Source organism: Solea senegalensis, linkage group LG8, assembly GCF_019176455.1.
Source record: "Solea senegalensis isolate Sse05_10M linkage group LG8, IFAPA_SoseM_1, whole genome shotgun sequence".
Taxonomy (NCBI): domain Eukaryota; kingdom Metazoa; phylum Chordata; class Actinopteri; order Pleuronectiformes; family Soleidae; genus Solea; species Solea senegalensis.
This window is the reverse complement of record NC_058028.1, coordinates 26915257-26931020: the sequence shown is the minus strand read 5'-3', so window position 1 is coordinate 26931020 and position 15764 is coordinate 26915257. Positions and strand designations below refer to the sequence as shown.

Here is a 15764-nt window from a genome sequence, read left to right as displayed (position 1 = left end):
AATTTTCAAGCATATTGGTGAATTTACATTTAAGATAAAGGGCACTTCCTGTTTGGGATGAACTACTTCCTGTTGGGAGGTCATGACTTGATTATGTATTCAGGGCGGGTCCCTCGTCTCACATTATGTTTCAAACAGATCAGTCAATGTACAGAGAAGTTAAAGGGCACTTTCTTAATTCAGATTAGCTACTATCTGTGTGCAGGTCATGGCATTTTTAGGGCAGGTCCCTGAATGAAGTTTTGAGCAGATTGGTGAATGTTTGACAAAGTTACAGGGTGCTTCCTTTTTTGGGGCGAAACAGTTTCAGCACCACTCTCTAGTGTCACATATGAAGTTTTGAGCTGAACCATCCATGTTTGGCAAAGTTATAGCACTTAATGGTAAAACTTCCGATGGTTGCTGTGGTCACACCCTGCCGAATCTGCAAAACCTTTGGTTCTATTTTCATCTTTGATGTGTCTAGTATAATTTGACATGTTTTTTTTATGTTGGTACAATTATCGTGTTCAGACGAGTTCGTACAGACGAAATGTACAAATCACTAAATTCAAAATGGCTGAAATCCTATTGAGGCCATGTCCCAATTGACTTTTTGGTTTGTCGGTCTGTCATATGTTCAAGTTCATGAAATTGAAACTAAGTTTTGGCCTTCTCCTCATTTCACCTTAGGCACTGTATATAGACAACATCAAGGAGAGCAGAGAACCTCAACAGTTCACACAATGAGCAAGTACTAGGCATCAGTGGAGAGAAAAAACTCTCTTAACAGACAGAACCAGACAGAACCAGAACCAGGCTCAGAGATGTGCGATCATCTGCCTCGACCGGTTGGGGTGAAAGGAAAAATGGAGGACAGTGGAGAGGTGGAGGACAGAAAGGGGGGAGAGAAAGGACAAGAGGGAGATGAGGTAGAGATAGAAGAGAGAGAGAGACCAGGAGCAGATAGACAACAACTGTATCAAGTTACAAGTTTATACAGCTGATGATATCGACTTTTTAATTATGACACAATAATAATGGTGATGATATGGGTAGCCTCGAAAACTGGATCTTGGTCCCGCAACCTGCATGATGAGAATACAGAGAGAGAGAGAGGGAAGGAAGGAAAGACACAAACTAGGGAGAGAAAGAGACAAGGTTAATGACATATAAAAAGTCATAATCATATCCTGAGTGTGAGAGAGTGAATGTGCGTGCACCACAGGAAAATCCCCCAGCAGTCTAGTTCTATAGCAGCATAACTAAGAGGTTTCCCTGAACCAGCTCTAACTATAAGCTTTATCAAAAAGAAAAGTTTTAAGTTTAACTTTAAATACAGAGAGAGTGTCCACCTCCCAAACTGTCATTGGGAGCTGGTTCTACAGGAGAGGAGGAGCCTGGTAACTAAAGGCTCTGCCTCCCATTCTACTCTTACAGACTCTGGGAACCACAAGTAAACCTGTATTTTGTGACCTAAGTGGTCTATTAGGGTGATAGGGTAAGACTAGGTCTTTCAGGTATGAAGGGGCCTGACCATTAAGTGCCTTGTAGGTGAGGAGGAGGATTTTAAATTTAATTCTAAACTGTACGGGGAGCCAGTGTAGAGCAGCTAACACTGGAGTTATGTGGTCTCTCTTTCTAGTTCCTGTCAGAACTCGTGCTGCAGCATTTTGAATTAACTGAAGGATTCTAACAGACTTGTTAGAACATCCTGATAATAAGGAGTTACAGTAATCTAATCTAGATGTAACAAAAGCATGAACTAGTTTTTCAGCATCCTGTAAAGACAGCATGTTTCTAATTTCTGTTTCTGTCAGATATTTCAGATAATTTGTTTCCATTTTCACCAACGTTTAGAGACTCAAAAGGGTGACCAACAGGGACACAGAGAGGACCAGGGAAGATGGAGTTTGAGAGATATTTTGTGGTGACACAAGGGTTATTACTATGTTATACACCAAATACCGACAACGCCACCTTGGGTTATGGCCCAAGGACCAGTAGTAAAGGTCAACTAGTACCTTCAGAACAAAAAGACACTCAGGTTTGTTTACTCAGAGAGGGAATGAGACGAAGTTCAATGATCATGTCTAACAATTTATTCTTAAAAACAATCATGAGATTGGCACTGTAACACAAAAAAAGAACGCAGCCCAACTAAAAGGGGGATGCGGTCTGAGGCTTACCGGCTGGAGGAGGGGTTTGGTAGGGGAAGTGACATCCAAAAGGAAAAGGAGGACACTCCACACACACACAGCAAAAGGTGACGTGTAAACAAAGAAAATCTTAAAAAGGGATCACACAGCACACAGAGGACCACCACCACCCAGGAGAACCACCACCACCACCACCACTGTCGGCCTTCAGCACTAAGGGGAGAGGAAAACACAATTAAACGGGCTCAAATTTAAGGAATCAAATGTAAATGATCAATTGATAAACTGAGAAATGTTAAATTATATTGATAAATCAACCAAGCACAAGAAACAAAAGAGTCTCTGGCCAGAGATATCAACTCAACAATTAACCAGTTTTAACAGTTTTAACTCAGATTGATCATATTAACAACATAAATTCAACCATTAAAGAAAGAAAAAATAAGTAAACAATTAAACCAAACCTTGCCGGATTGCACTTAAAACACACACACACACACACGTAAATCTCCCTGGCCAATAGCACCGCTGCCTGAGCAATTCCAAAGTCCTGCCCACCCCCTGGTGCCCGTGATTTTGGTGGACCTCCATGAGGACTTTGTTCCTCAGAGCAGCTGGCAAAAGCACCTGGGGAACCAGTTCTCCCCTGTCAGAGTGAGAGACTTGCCGGTACACCACTCCGGCTCCCACTGCTTAAGAAGCACCAAGGCTGGTGGAGATAACTGCTTCCGCTCGTCATAATTCGGGTATCGTTTCTGCCGCCAAAACACAAGAACTTCCTGGGTCACAGGATCAGCTCGCTGAAGTTCTCCAATGTCTGCAGGAAGATGCTGAGGCAAGGCCTGAACAGCAGCCTGATAGGCTGTGGGCCCACTGGCCTGGAGAGCCTGTTGCAATGGCTGAGGAAGTGATGTGCCGGAGACAAGGGTCTCAAGGTCTGTGGTTCTGGGAGGATGCAAGCGAGACAGAGCATCTGCATTTGTGTTACTCTTGCCAGAACGGTAACGAATCTCAAAGTTAAATGACGCGAGTTGGGCTGCCCAACGCTGCTCCAGGGCTCCAAGCTTCGCTGATGATAGATGGCTAAGCGGGTTATTGTCTGTGAAAACAAGACATTTGTGGCCAAGCAAGTATTCACGAAATTTATCACAGTGCCAGAAACTCCACATTCATGGAGGTATAATTGACAGGATTGCGTTCAGTCGGCCTTAAGCTACGACTGGCAAAAGCTATGGGCCACACTTTTCCTTCTTGCTCTTGGGAGAGCACTGCACCCAGGCCCCCATGACTTGCGTCGACCTCCAAGAAAAAAGGAAGGGAGAAGTCAGCGTATGCCAGCACAGGTGCAGTTGTGAGCTTAGATTTTAGGGCCTCAAAACTCCGCTAATGTTCTCCTGTCCATTTGTCCACAACTGGTTCAGACCATCTGGACTTGGACCCCACAAGTTCAGCTACAAGGCGATGGAGAGGGGCAGCCAACTTGACAAAGCCTTCCACAAAGCGACGGTAGTAGCTTGGGAACCCAAGAAAGGACCGCAGCGCCAAGATGGTGGTGGGAGGCTGCCAGTTGGCTACCACCTCAAGCTTGCTCAGGTCGGTGGAAACACCTTCGGCCGAAATAATGTGACCCAAGTAACGCACCTCCTGTTGGAAAAAGGAGCACTTTGACAACTTGGCCTTCAAAATGCTGTCTTTGGTCGGTCAGCCTCTGCCACCGGGACCTGATTGTAGCCACTGGCTAAATCCAGAGTGGAAAACCATTGGGTTCCTGTGAGTGCATCCAACGACTCCTCGATCCGAGGGAGAGGAAATGCATCTTTTCGGGTCAGGTGGTTAAGCTGCCGATAGTCTACGCACAAGTGCAGACTACCATCCTTCTTTTTAACCAGCACGATTGGTGAAGCAAACGGACTACAACTTTCCCTGATAACTTGCGCACCAAGCAACTGATCAATGTGCTCCTTGACCACTTCGTATTCTGATGGCGGAATACGTCGATAGCGTTGACGGATGGGAGTGTCGTCAAGAAGAGGGATTTCATGTGCTATCAGGTTGGTGCACCCCAGGTCGCCATCGTGAGTGGAAAAGACAGTAGCATATTTCCAAAGAAGATGTCTGGCTTCCTTCTGTTCTTCAGCTGACAAAGCAGATAGATCAACCACATCCATTTGGTCTTGCAGTGTAGGAACCACAGCTTGGGATGCAACGGTGGCCAGATAAGATGGAACCTCCTTAATACCAGAAGGCAAGCTCACCACATAAACTTCACGCAATGCACCGACCTCTGTACGAGGGTAAAGAAGCACATCAGATTTTCCCACATTCACAACAGGTACATACACAGTACCTCCCTCAACTCGAACCAGTGCTGGAGATGCAAGGGAGACCCCGATCTAAGGGCCCTATACCTGATCTACCCCTAAACCCTGGGCACTTTCTATCTCTGGGTACAAGGACCAGTCGCTCGGTTACATGAGCGGTAGAAGTGGACGGTGTGAGGAGAGGTTCAGCAGGAATAGCAGGTGCAGCACTAGGACCAGGCACGGGAGCAGCCTGCTCCTGCTGCATCTGTCATTCTCTGCCCTCAACTGTGCCACCAAATCCCTCAACTCTTGTAGCTCTCCTTCCATTTTGATAGTTACAGCTTCCAGTTACAGCTAAACTGGACGCTAGAGCCACAACTTCAAAGAGAAAAAACAATAGGCTCACCGCTGGTTCGTCAAGCTGCCATTCATACACACACGGCAATCTGAAAATCAAAAGGCAAAAAAAACAAAGAAAACATAGAACACACGTCTCTACCTCCACTGAGTGTATCCTGCCAACAACACCAGGTTTGTGGCGACACGAGGGTTAGTACTGTTATACACCAAATACCGACAACGCCACCTTGGGTTATGGCCCAAGGACCAGTAGTAAAGGTCGACTTCAGAACAAAAAGACACTCAGGTTCGTTTACTCAGAGAGGGAATGAGACGGAGTTCAATGATCATGTCTAACAATTTATTCTTAAAAACAATCATGAGATTGACACTGTAACAAAAAAAGAAAAGAGAGCCCAAATAAAAAGGGGGATGTGGTCTGAGGCTTACCGGCTGGAGGAGGGGTTTGGTAGGGGAAGTGACATCCAAAAGAAAAAGGAGGACACCCCACACACACACAGCAAAAGGTGACGTGTAAACAAAGAAAATCTTAAAAAGGGATCACACAGCACACAGAGGACCACCACCACCCAGGAGAACCACCACCACCACCGTCGGCCTTCAGCACTAAGGGGAGAGGAAAACACAATTAAACGGGCTCAAATTTAAGGAATCAAATGTAAATGATCAATTGATAAACTGTGTTTACAGTTGGCGTTAGCGTTAGCCTTAGCTTTAACGCTAGCGTTAGCTTTAGCGCTAGCCGTAGCGTTCCAGTTCCAGTTATGAGTCCGGCTGCATTGGCATCCCTTCCAAAGAGGGAGAGGGGTGAAGAGATCAGGCGTGGCAGGGAAGACAGCCACCATGCAGCACACAACCAGCAGACAATGCTCTGGTTGCGGCAATAAACACCGCCCCAACCGATCGGCTCGACCGCGGTGAAGACGCTGGATCTGTGCTTGGATGCTAGCGGCACATACAACGACCCGGGAACGAGAGATCAGGAGGAGGGACACAGCCTACTTTTCTCCCCTCAGTAAGCGCAGTGATTAGCTAATAAGTCAGAGCGGCCGGAGTGCAGTCAAACAAACTAAGTCAGTGGTGTCTCATACCACTACATTCGGGATGAGTTGTTGATGGATTGTGTTCATTTTGGATGTGAAGAATAATATGAATGAATATCAGAATGTTGTGGAGTTCATGTGAGGAGGGAGTTACAAGGTTGTATGATGTTGTTTAGTAGGGAAAAAAGAACCAAAGTTTTAAGAATAAATCAGAGTGATTTTGCTTGTGTTAAAGAGTCCTTGTAATTAGTGTGTGGTTGTGGTACATATCTTCATGAACAGTGAGTCCAGTAGAGGTGTTCCAGCTGGTGGCCTTTAGATTTGAGTTGATGGAGAAAATGTGAGTGGTGAACGATACAGTCCAGGTTTTGAGTTGGTTTTGAGTTGTTGGTTTTGAATGTTATTTTCAAAAGACAGCGTGGAAAATGACAAGACCTTCCAACTCTCGCACAAAATCATCACAAGACCTTCACCTGTAATAAAGTCATTTGGCTGTTGCCTTGTTTCTGTCAAACATAAAAAGTCAAACTTATGGTCATTAAGGAGTTCGCTGATGAGATGACCTTTGCTCGTCAGTAAGCGGATGTTACAGAGACGAAAGTTGACGGCTGTGGTGGTGTTTTGTTTGACGGCTGTGTTAGCCAAAATAGCTAGCCAGTCTAACAAAATGTGATCAACGTTGGTGGCAGCCGGTGTTTCTCGGAGGAGGTCAAGATGTGGACCAGAATGACTATGGAGATGTAGATGGTGTTATCATCATGGAAGCTGCAGGGAGATCCGTGGTGAATGTATCTCCGACGAGGCAGGTGAATGATGTCCAGGTGGAGGAGCAATGTCGCTGTAGGAGGAGGTCAGTGGCGGAGTATTGGTCAATGGACACCGCACAGGACAGCCCTGTTGAGCCTCATTGTTGTCGTGGGCAGTGGCCAGATTTGAACAGCCAGACAGGAGGCAACACTCACATAGTGACAACTCAACTTTTTATGCGATTGTGGGTAAAATACACAAATACAGCAAACTGTAGAGTCCTTGGATGTTAAAACAGCACATTGTTTTGTCAGAACAGCACATCAACATTTCTGCTCAGCTGTGATGCGTTTACTGATGCTTGTAAAATCCGCAAACTCAGCATTGCGCACACATATCCAATTGGCCAGTCTCTAATATTCGTCCAAATATTATATAGTCCAAATAATAATCCCCACCATCCATATGCAAACCTATGCCCTAAATTCCATATTAATATGCAGACCTAACCAACCATCATTATATTTATTAATTCAGTCATTTACAAAACATGTGTGACTAAAATTACTGGACAACAACCAAAAAACTAATGTAAAACAACAAGTAAAAGATAAAAATTACAAAACTATATGTAAATGGCACATGACATTGCTGAGGACCTGCCCCTACAGCTTGTTTTTTTGCCCTGATAGGTGAACGTATTCATAAGTAGTCATAAGTCCATAAAATAGATGTAGTGATGGGACTGAGCTTGGTAAAAAGATGAACCAGAGCAAAGTCATGAGGGTGTTTTTGGATGACTTACTCTTGCTAATGTTTTTCTCTTACTTTTCCTCTGCTGTGTCCTCTCTTTATTCCTCCTCTTGTCAGTTACAGAAACAGTTTTATCTAAATCGTATGCACAAAACTGGAGATGTAATTCTAGGAGGACTTTTTGTAATCAACTTTTTTTCTACTGATCCTGACCTGACTTTTACCTCAGAGCCACAACTGCCTACCTGCTATGGGTGAGTCTGACAGTATCTGTAGTTGTGATCGATGTGTATATTTGTTACACTATAGTTACTATATCAAGTATATATGAATAGTAAACACAATATGTTTGTGTTAGTTTTAATGTTGTAGGATTCAGACAGGCTCAGTCCATGGCCTTTGCTATCGATGAGATCAACAGAAAGTCCAACTTGCTGCCTAATGTGACTCTGGGATACAGTCTGTATGATAACTGCCTCCAACTACGAATTGGATTTCGTGCAGCACTGACGTTAGTCAGTGGTCAAGAAGAGCAAGTTACATTAGAGGAGAACTGTGTAGGAACTCCTCCAGTCCTAGGGATTGTGGGAGATACTACCTCTTCAAATTCTATAGCCATTTCTACGGCCCTAGGTTTGTACAAAGTGCCTATGGTAAGTTGTTAAGTATTTTAACTCAATCAATATTATGATTACATTTTGAATTTAATTGAAATTGAATTTGATGAATTATTTTAAACTGCATTGAATAGTGGTCTGACGGTTGAGTAATCAACCGTAAGCTTTTGAAAAAAGGCAAAACCTAAAGTTTTTAGGATATGTGGTCTGTTTTTTTGTTTGTTTTTTGCAGGTGAGTTATTATGCCACATGTTCCTGCCTGAGTGACAGACAAAAGTTTCCATCTTTCTTTAGAACAATCCCAAGTGATGCTTTTCAGGTGAAAATTTATCTGCAAAATAAAAAAAAATCACCAGCCATGTTATATGTTTCATTGACAGAGTTGTGTGGTGTCAGATATATAACACTTACAGACAGTGAGTTAACACGAGTCTTTGATGAGTATGTTTAGCAGGATTTCTAGTAAAGATGATTCCAGCCTGTGCACTAATCCCTCTGCTCTGTGTCCATATAGGTGAATGCTATGATTCAGATTCTAAAACACTTTAGTTGGACTTGGGCAGGTCTGCTCTTCAGTGATGATGATTATGGAGTCCACGGTGCCCGATCCTTTCACTCTGATATGGGTCCAGCTCGTGGAGGTTGTCTGGCTTACACAGAGATTTTGCCCTGGGGTGATGACCCTGCTGAACTAAGGAGAATAGTGGATGTGATGAGGAAATCTACAGCCCGAGTGGTGATTGTGTTTGCACATGAGAGTCACATGATTAACCTCATGAAAGAGGTCAGTCCTGAAAAAAAATATACGTAGCAAAAACATTTTAGCCGTTGAAAGAGAGATTTAATTACTAATGTATCATTTTTAATTTGTTTAAGCTGTTGATAGAGGGTTTTATAGTAACTGTGTTTACCAGGACAAATTTTAATGTACCATTAATACTGTGAAAAATACAGGTTTGTGTATGACATCAACTGTGGAAACTGCTGGAATTACATTACTGGAATGAATGTATATATTTATATACTAATACAACATCACAGGTGGTGAGGCAGAATGTGACAGGCCTGCAGTGGATTGCCAGTGAATCCTGGACAACAGCTGATGTGCTCCAGACTCCTCACTTCATGCCGTACCTGAGTGGAACACTGGGCATCTCTATCCGTCGAGGAGAAATACCAGGGTTCAGGGACTTCCTGTTACAAATACGTCCTGAACTACATCACACCAAAATGGATGGAAACAGCATGGTGAGTTTCCCTCTGATTTTGTATTGAAATGGACTATATACTGGCTTTAATTTAAAAATGAATTATCCTTTAGGTGAATGAGTTTTGGGAACACACATTTCAGTGTAGATTTGCACCACCTCCAGCAGGTTGGGTGGAAACTGGAGGAGAATTATGCACTGGACAGGAAGTTATAGAGAATGTGGAGACTGAGTTCTTTGATGTTTCAGACCTCAGACCAGAGTATAACGTGTATAAGGCTGTGTACGCTCTGGCGTATGCTCTTGATGACATGCTGCAGTGTGAGGCAGGGAGAGGCCCTTTCAGCAACAACACCTGTGCTCATTTAGAAAGACTGGAGCCATGGCAGGTGAGATATCAGTTTACACTCAACTCTTCATTTCACTTAAATGAGACATATTATACCCTATTTCCCCAAGTTAAAATAATTCCCTGGTGTCCTAATGATTGATCAAAATACCATAAGGATGAAGCACCATAGCAGGTCAATAACCCTGCCAAAACCGCCCCTTTCAGAACACTCGGTTTTGTGCATGGTCCCTTTATATGCAAATGAGACACAGGCAAACACTCACCCACTTCTTCCAGGGGGTTTCTGATTTGTCATTTTTACAGCGCTCACTCACACAGCTCCTGTTCCCGCCGCTCTATTCCTCTCCCCCTCCCTCCAGTAGTTCTCTGACAATATCAACATGGCAGCATGCGCGGAAAACAGTGCCGTCACAGGAAGAGGTGTCCGACACAAGGATCAAGCCGAACAGTGACGAACTGTAAATCAGTTAAAAACACAGGGACAGCACCGCTGATCGCCAGCGGCGCGCTGCATAAACTGCTGCTGTATGTGACTGTATCAGACTGAGTCTGTGCGCCGGTCATGGAGGACGTACTGAACAAATATTTTTAATTAGGATGTGTCAGAATGGTCAGTTATGAGCTCTATGTGACCTTTTCTTAAAAATGTGTGTGTTTGTACGTCGGTGAAATACGGTCGCTGACTAAATACGGCGACCGCTGGCCGCAGTCTGAGGCAAAGTGGTGCGAACACAAGAACACACGTTTGCTGAGCCACAAACAGCACACTTGTCCCTCCACGTTGACATAATACTGCTCTTCCCTCGCCTGCACTCGGATTTTATAGAGACAAGGTGGAGCTAAGGTGGAGCTCTCAAGGTAAACTTACTGGTGGGGTGGTAACATTCGCGGTGAAATGCGCATGCTGCCGTCATAAGCGCAGGGAATTCAACACTGTGTGTTTTATCGCCTATACTTACACTAAGGGGGACCACGAAAACATGACTGAGTATTCTTTTTCCACACTTTGGCGATTGGTAGGGCCTCCAGAGTCCCAAATATAAGTATTGTAATGGTTAAAAAGTTGATTTTGCGTAATATGTCCACTTTAATCTCTATATTTCTAAGAGTTGAGTGAAGTTTATGTAGTTAGATAATTAGATAGATAAATAGATAATTACAAATAATAATTACAAATTTCAAATTACAATAAATACAAATATCTCACTTTTCTGATACAGCAAGGAGATACTGGATTGTAATATCAGGTCAACGTGTAAGTATATGATAGTAGGAAATAAAGAAAGTCTTTAATGGAAACTATAAAAAAAACAATGTTTAACACTGCAATAATTAGTCAGATGTTTTTTGTAGGTACTGTTTTGTTCACAAATATACAGAATTCGAAAGTATTATCTTAAAAAAAAGTTTACTAATTAAATGCGAGTAATTTCCATCTGTACAACAGCTGAGGCCAGAGACACACAAATTTCTCTGTGACTCAAAATTCCTTTTAAGTCAGAATGCTCATTTTATATGAGGCAATCAACCGCTGGACAGTAATTGTACTTTTCTTTCTGGTTTTCTTTTTGTGTATAATTATTGACAAATATCGACAGCTTGTGTATTACTTGGAAAAAGTCAACTTCACCACAACATTTGGTGATCAAGTGTTATTTGACGAGAATGGTGATGCCTTACCAATATATGATATCATAAATTGGGTGTGGCTCCCTGATGGAAGAACTAAAGTTCAGAGAGTGGGTGAGTTTCAGAGGTCAGCCTTCAAAGGTGAAGAACTCACACTGGATGAAGACAAAATCTTCTGGAACTTTGAATCCAAACAGGTAACTTCTTATTTTTTTAGATGACAAACTATTTGCCCTACTCGTTGGGCTTAAATCATACGTATCTGAGTCTGCAGATATTTGCAATGGTCCATCTGTTGTGAATGATGTCATCCACCCATGTATGTGATGGTATCTTCATAGACATACATGTACACCCCTTACAGTGGACTTTACAAATGTACCAAATGCTCAAGTATCATATAACACTTTTCAAATCTAGTTGGTGGAACCCTCCTGTTGTGTACACCTGTACAACCAATTGATCAAAGAATACCCCTCTATCTCAAGATCAAGTTCTTTCCCTAATGACCTCTGCCCACCCCACCTCCTGCCCCCTTGACCCTATCCCTTCTCACCTTTTTTAGTCAACTGCTTCTGATCTTCTTCCTTTCATCACCCATCTCATTAACACATTTTATCATCTGGTTGCTTCCCTGACTCTCTTAAAGAGGCCAGAGTGACCCCCCTCGACCCATCTGAAGTAAATAAATACAGACCTGCCTCTCTTCTTCCATTTATTTCCAAAACTCTGGAGCATGCTATCTTTAATCAACTCTCTTCCTATCTTCACCTGAACAACCTTCTCGATCCTCGTCAGTCTGGTTTTAAGGCGGGTCACTCCTTAAACGCAACTGCTCTTCTTGCTGTCACTGAGCAACCCCACACTGCCAGGGCTGCCTCTCTGTCCTCTGTGCTCATCCTCTTGGACCTTTCTGCAGCGTTTGACACAGTTAACCACCAGATCCTTACTTCCTCCCTTCAAGAACTAGGTGTCTCAGGCTCTGCACTGGCCCTATTCTCATCCTATCTTCAAAACCGAACATACAGAGTAACCTGGAAAGGATCTGTGTCGGAACCTTGTCATCTTACTACTGGGGTCCCTCAGGGTTCTGACCTGGGCCCTCTTCTCTCTGTAAAGCAACTGTCTTGGTTCTGTTATTCACTCTCATGGTTTTTCCGACCACAGTTACGTCATTATCTATTTTCCCCCATCTGAAACACATGTAGCAGAACGGATCTCCGCTTGTCTGAGCGACATCTCTCAGTGATGTCTGGCCATCACTTGAAACTCAATCTTGACAAGACCGAGTTTCTTTATCTTCCAGGAAAGGGCTCTCCCATCACCCTCGACAACTCTTTGGTAGCTCCCTCTCATACTGCAAGGAACCTCGGTGTGACACTGGACGACCATCTCTCCCTCACTGCCAATATTGCTGCTATAATAATATAACAGCTCGATCTTGCAGATACATGTTGCACAACTCACTCTTCTAATCCAGAAGGTGGCACAGGTTCTGATCCAGGCTCTTCTCATCTCACGCTTGGACTACTGCAACTCCCTCCTGGCTGGTCTCCCTGCATGTGCCATTTGACCTCTGCAGCTCATCCAGAATGCAGCAGCTCGAATGGTCTTCAACTTGCCAAAGTTCTCTCACACTACACCGCTCCTCCACTCCCTTCACTTGCTTCCTGTAGCTGTTCACATCTGCTTCAAGACTCTAGTGCCCACTCCGCTCTGCAGCGACAAACCGGCTCGCTGCCCCCTCACTGAGAGGATCGCAAAGGCATTCACCTAACTCACGACTGTTCACTGTCCTGGCTCCCAAATGGTGGGACAAGCTCCCCATCAACATCCGGATAGCATCGTACTTATGAGTAGCGCTTTGTAGTTTGGCATACTTGAAGCACTTATTTACTGCTAGCTCTTGTTTGTACCCAAATGTTGAAATGCACTTATTGGTTTTGAATAAAAGTGTCTGCTAAATGACATGTAATGTAATGTAGAGAATACAAGAACATACACATGGGGATGATCTCCTGGTGAGAAACCACTGTTATTGTGATGTAGATTGATTAGACAAATGTTGGACCACAAGACTGACTCATTTTTTTGTGAATGGAACATCTGCAACGGATACACAAGTGGAAATCCATAGCAACTCTCTGCAAGAGTATGGAGAGGCCCATGTAGGATAGAATAAGAGATACTGATTTTTCTCCACACAGCCTCCTCGGTCAGTGTGCAGTGAGAGTTGTCCTCCAGGTACCCGCATGGCCAGAAAGAAGGGGGAACCTGATTGTTGTTTTGACTGTGTCCCTTGTTCTGAGGGAAAGATCAGCAATACAACTGGTGAGTGTAAGGTTTTAAACACCGCCATTTAGAGATGTTGTATAAATATGTATCTCATCACTTTCCCTCTTTTCTCAGACTCCATGGAGTGCACCAGCTGTCCAGAAGATTTCTGGTCCAGCCCCCGGCGTGACCACTGTGTTCCTAAGAAAGCAGAGTTCCTCTCCTACCATGAGCCTCTGGGTATCTGCTTGACAACCACCTCACTGTTGGGCACATTTATCTGTGTCGTTGTTCTGGGCATCTTCATCCATCATCAGAGCACACCTATTGTTCGTGCCAACAATTCAGAACTCAGTTTTCTTCTCTTGGTGTCACTTAAATTGTGTTTCCTCTGCTCGTTGCTCTTCATTGGACGACCCAGATTATGGACTTGTCAACTAAGACATGCAGCATTTGGCATCAGCTTTGTGCTTTGTGTCTCATGTATCCTGGTGAAAACCATGGTGGTTCTTGCTGTGTTTAGGGCCTCCAAACCAGGAGGTGAGTCCAGTCTCAAGTGGTTTGGTGCTGTGCAGCAGAGAGGCACAGTTCTGGTTCTGACTGCTGTTCAAGCAGCAATCTGCACTGTCTGGCTTGTCTCTGCTTCACCAATGCCTCATAAAAACACCCAGTATCACAGTGACAAGATAGTTTATGAGTGTGCAGTTGGCTCCATAGTTGGTTTTGCAGTTTTACTTGGTTATATTGGTTTACTGGCCATCCTCAGTTTCTTGTTAGCTTTTCTAGCAAAAAATCTTCCAGACAGTTTCAATGAGGCCAAACATATCACTTTCAGCATGCTGATTTTCTGTGCAGTGTGGGTGGCCTTTGTCCCTGCTTACATCAGCTCACCAGGCAAATATGCAGATGCAGTGGAGGTATTTGCCATCCTGGCCTCCAGTTTTGGTCTCTTGGTGGCACTGTTTGGACCCAAATGTTACATCATCCTGTTCAGACCAGAGAGAAACACAAAGAAAGCTATCATGGGTCGAGGTACCACAAAGTAACATTGTTATCACTTCTGTCTCTCTGTCTATCTTTTGTATTTTATAATTCATTTCAGATCATCAATAATTTAAATACTTAAATTCATCTTTTTTTATTATTATTTGTACTTAACCCACTTTTTGTTGGTCCACAGTTTGAAATTTGGTGTTTAACTTTAGGCTCAGTGCTTACCTACACAGGGTCAATCATAACATTTCAACTAACACATTATATGTATATATATATATATATATATACATATATATATATAAAAAAATATGTGTGTGTGTATGTACAGTATGTATATTTATTAAAATCTCTTCAATGAGTGTCTCAAGTGTGTATTGCTTGATCATATTTCTCCCACAGTAAATTAGTAAAAATCAACCTACATGTCAAAACAACAATGGCAATATTTGTTTACCCTTTAAACTGTTTCTCTCGTACACATGGTCACTCTCGTGAGTTGGATGCGTTCACTTAGCTGCACTCAGTTTGAAAAATCATGTAGTTCCCTCCATCCTTCTGCTTTTGTGCTCTGGTTGTGGTCACAGCCTAAACGGTTGTGTTGTGTGGTCGGCCCCTATGTTTGCGGCATCCATCTCATTGGCCAACTCATTGGCATTGCACAGTGTCGGCTGATCAATGGTCTGGTAGTGGCTAGGTGGCTCAGCTGGAGGCTCTCCTGGGTGCAGTCTTTTATCCAAAAAAATGTGGTTGCACCTTGTGGATAAGATTGGGACGAGCTCCGGTGATAGCACAGTTTACTGGCCATCACACCCTGGATGTAGCTGTTGTTTTGGCTCTGTTCTTTTTCCTGGTGCTTGCTGAGTTTCTGTCGATTGCCAAGTTTTTTTTTATGTTGTGGTATTTATTTGGGTTAGTTGTGGTTGGTATCATTATGGCATTTAGATATTATCTGGTTAAAATAGCCTTTTTTCCTGTGAATATTTTTTTATTATTTTGTTTGAATGTTAGTTTTCATTTATTTAATTTGAAGATTATTTTATTAATTCATTCCAATATTACTGTGTGTTAATATTGTTTGGTGTCTCTTGGCATGGCTGGTGATCTCTTTCTCTCTGTAGGTGCCATTGGCCTAAGCAGCAGCCTGCTTTCATCCACAATCCTGTTTTGGGTTGGTGTGCAGTGTCACGGGTGGTTTAGTTTGAGGACCTTTTCTCTTTTATTCCCCTGTTGCCGTGGTAAGCCCCAGTTCCGTCCTCCATTTCCTCTTAAGTGTATAACTTGATATTAATATTTTTGTCTTTCAGACAATTTGATAAGTACTTGAATATTGTTAATAAAAAAAAC

At 43.2% G+C, this 15764-nt stretch overlaps 1 protein-coding gene across 1 annotated transcript; it reads left to right on the top strand.

The window, feature by feature from the left end:
- The first annotated feature begins 7338 nt into the window (after positions 1–7338).
- Positions 7339–15764, top strand: LOC122773723 (extracellular calcium-sensing receptor-like). The gene is made up of 9 exons (XM_044032605.1): positions 7339–7598; positions 7703–7997; positions 8194–8280; positions 8476–8745; positions 9003–9209; positions 9283–9558; positions 11120–11347; positions 13358–13481; positions 13560–15764. Exons 1-9 carry the CDS (start codon positions 7354–7356, stop codon positions 14468–14470), a joined length of 2643 nt encoding a protein of 880 aa, XP_043888540.1. The 5' UTR covers positions 7339–7353; the 3' UTR covers positions 14471–15764.

What these genes read in the sequence shown, in the direction of transcription:
- LOC122773723 (XM_044032605.1), top strand. Translation starts at nt 7,354, where the DNA reads ATGAACCAGAGCAAAGTCATGAGGGTGTTTTTGGATGACTTACTCTTG. An exon ending in CAACTGCCTACCTGCTATGG is followed by an intron (nt 7,599 to 7,702) that starts GTGAGTCTGACA and finishes TGTTTGTGTTAG; the next exon opens with TTTTAATGTTGTAGGATTCA. An exon ending in GTTTGTACAAAGTGCCTATG is followed by an intron (nt 7,998 to 8,193) that starts GTAAGTTGTTAA and finishes TGTTTTTTGCAG; the next exon opens with GTGAGTTATTATGCCACATG.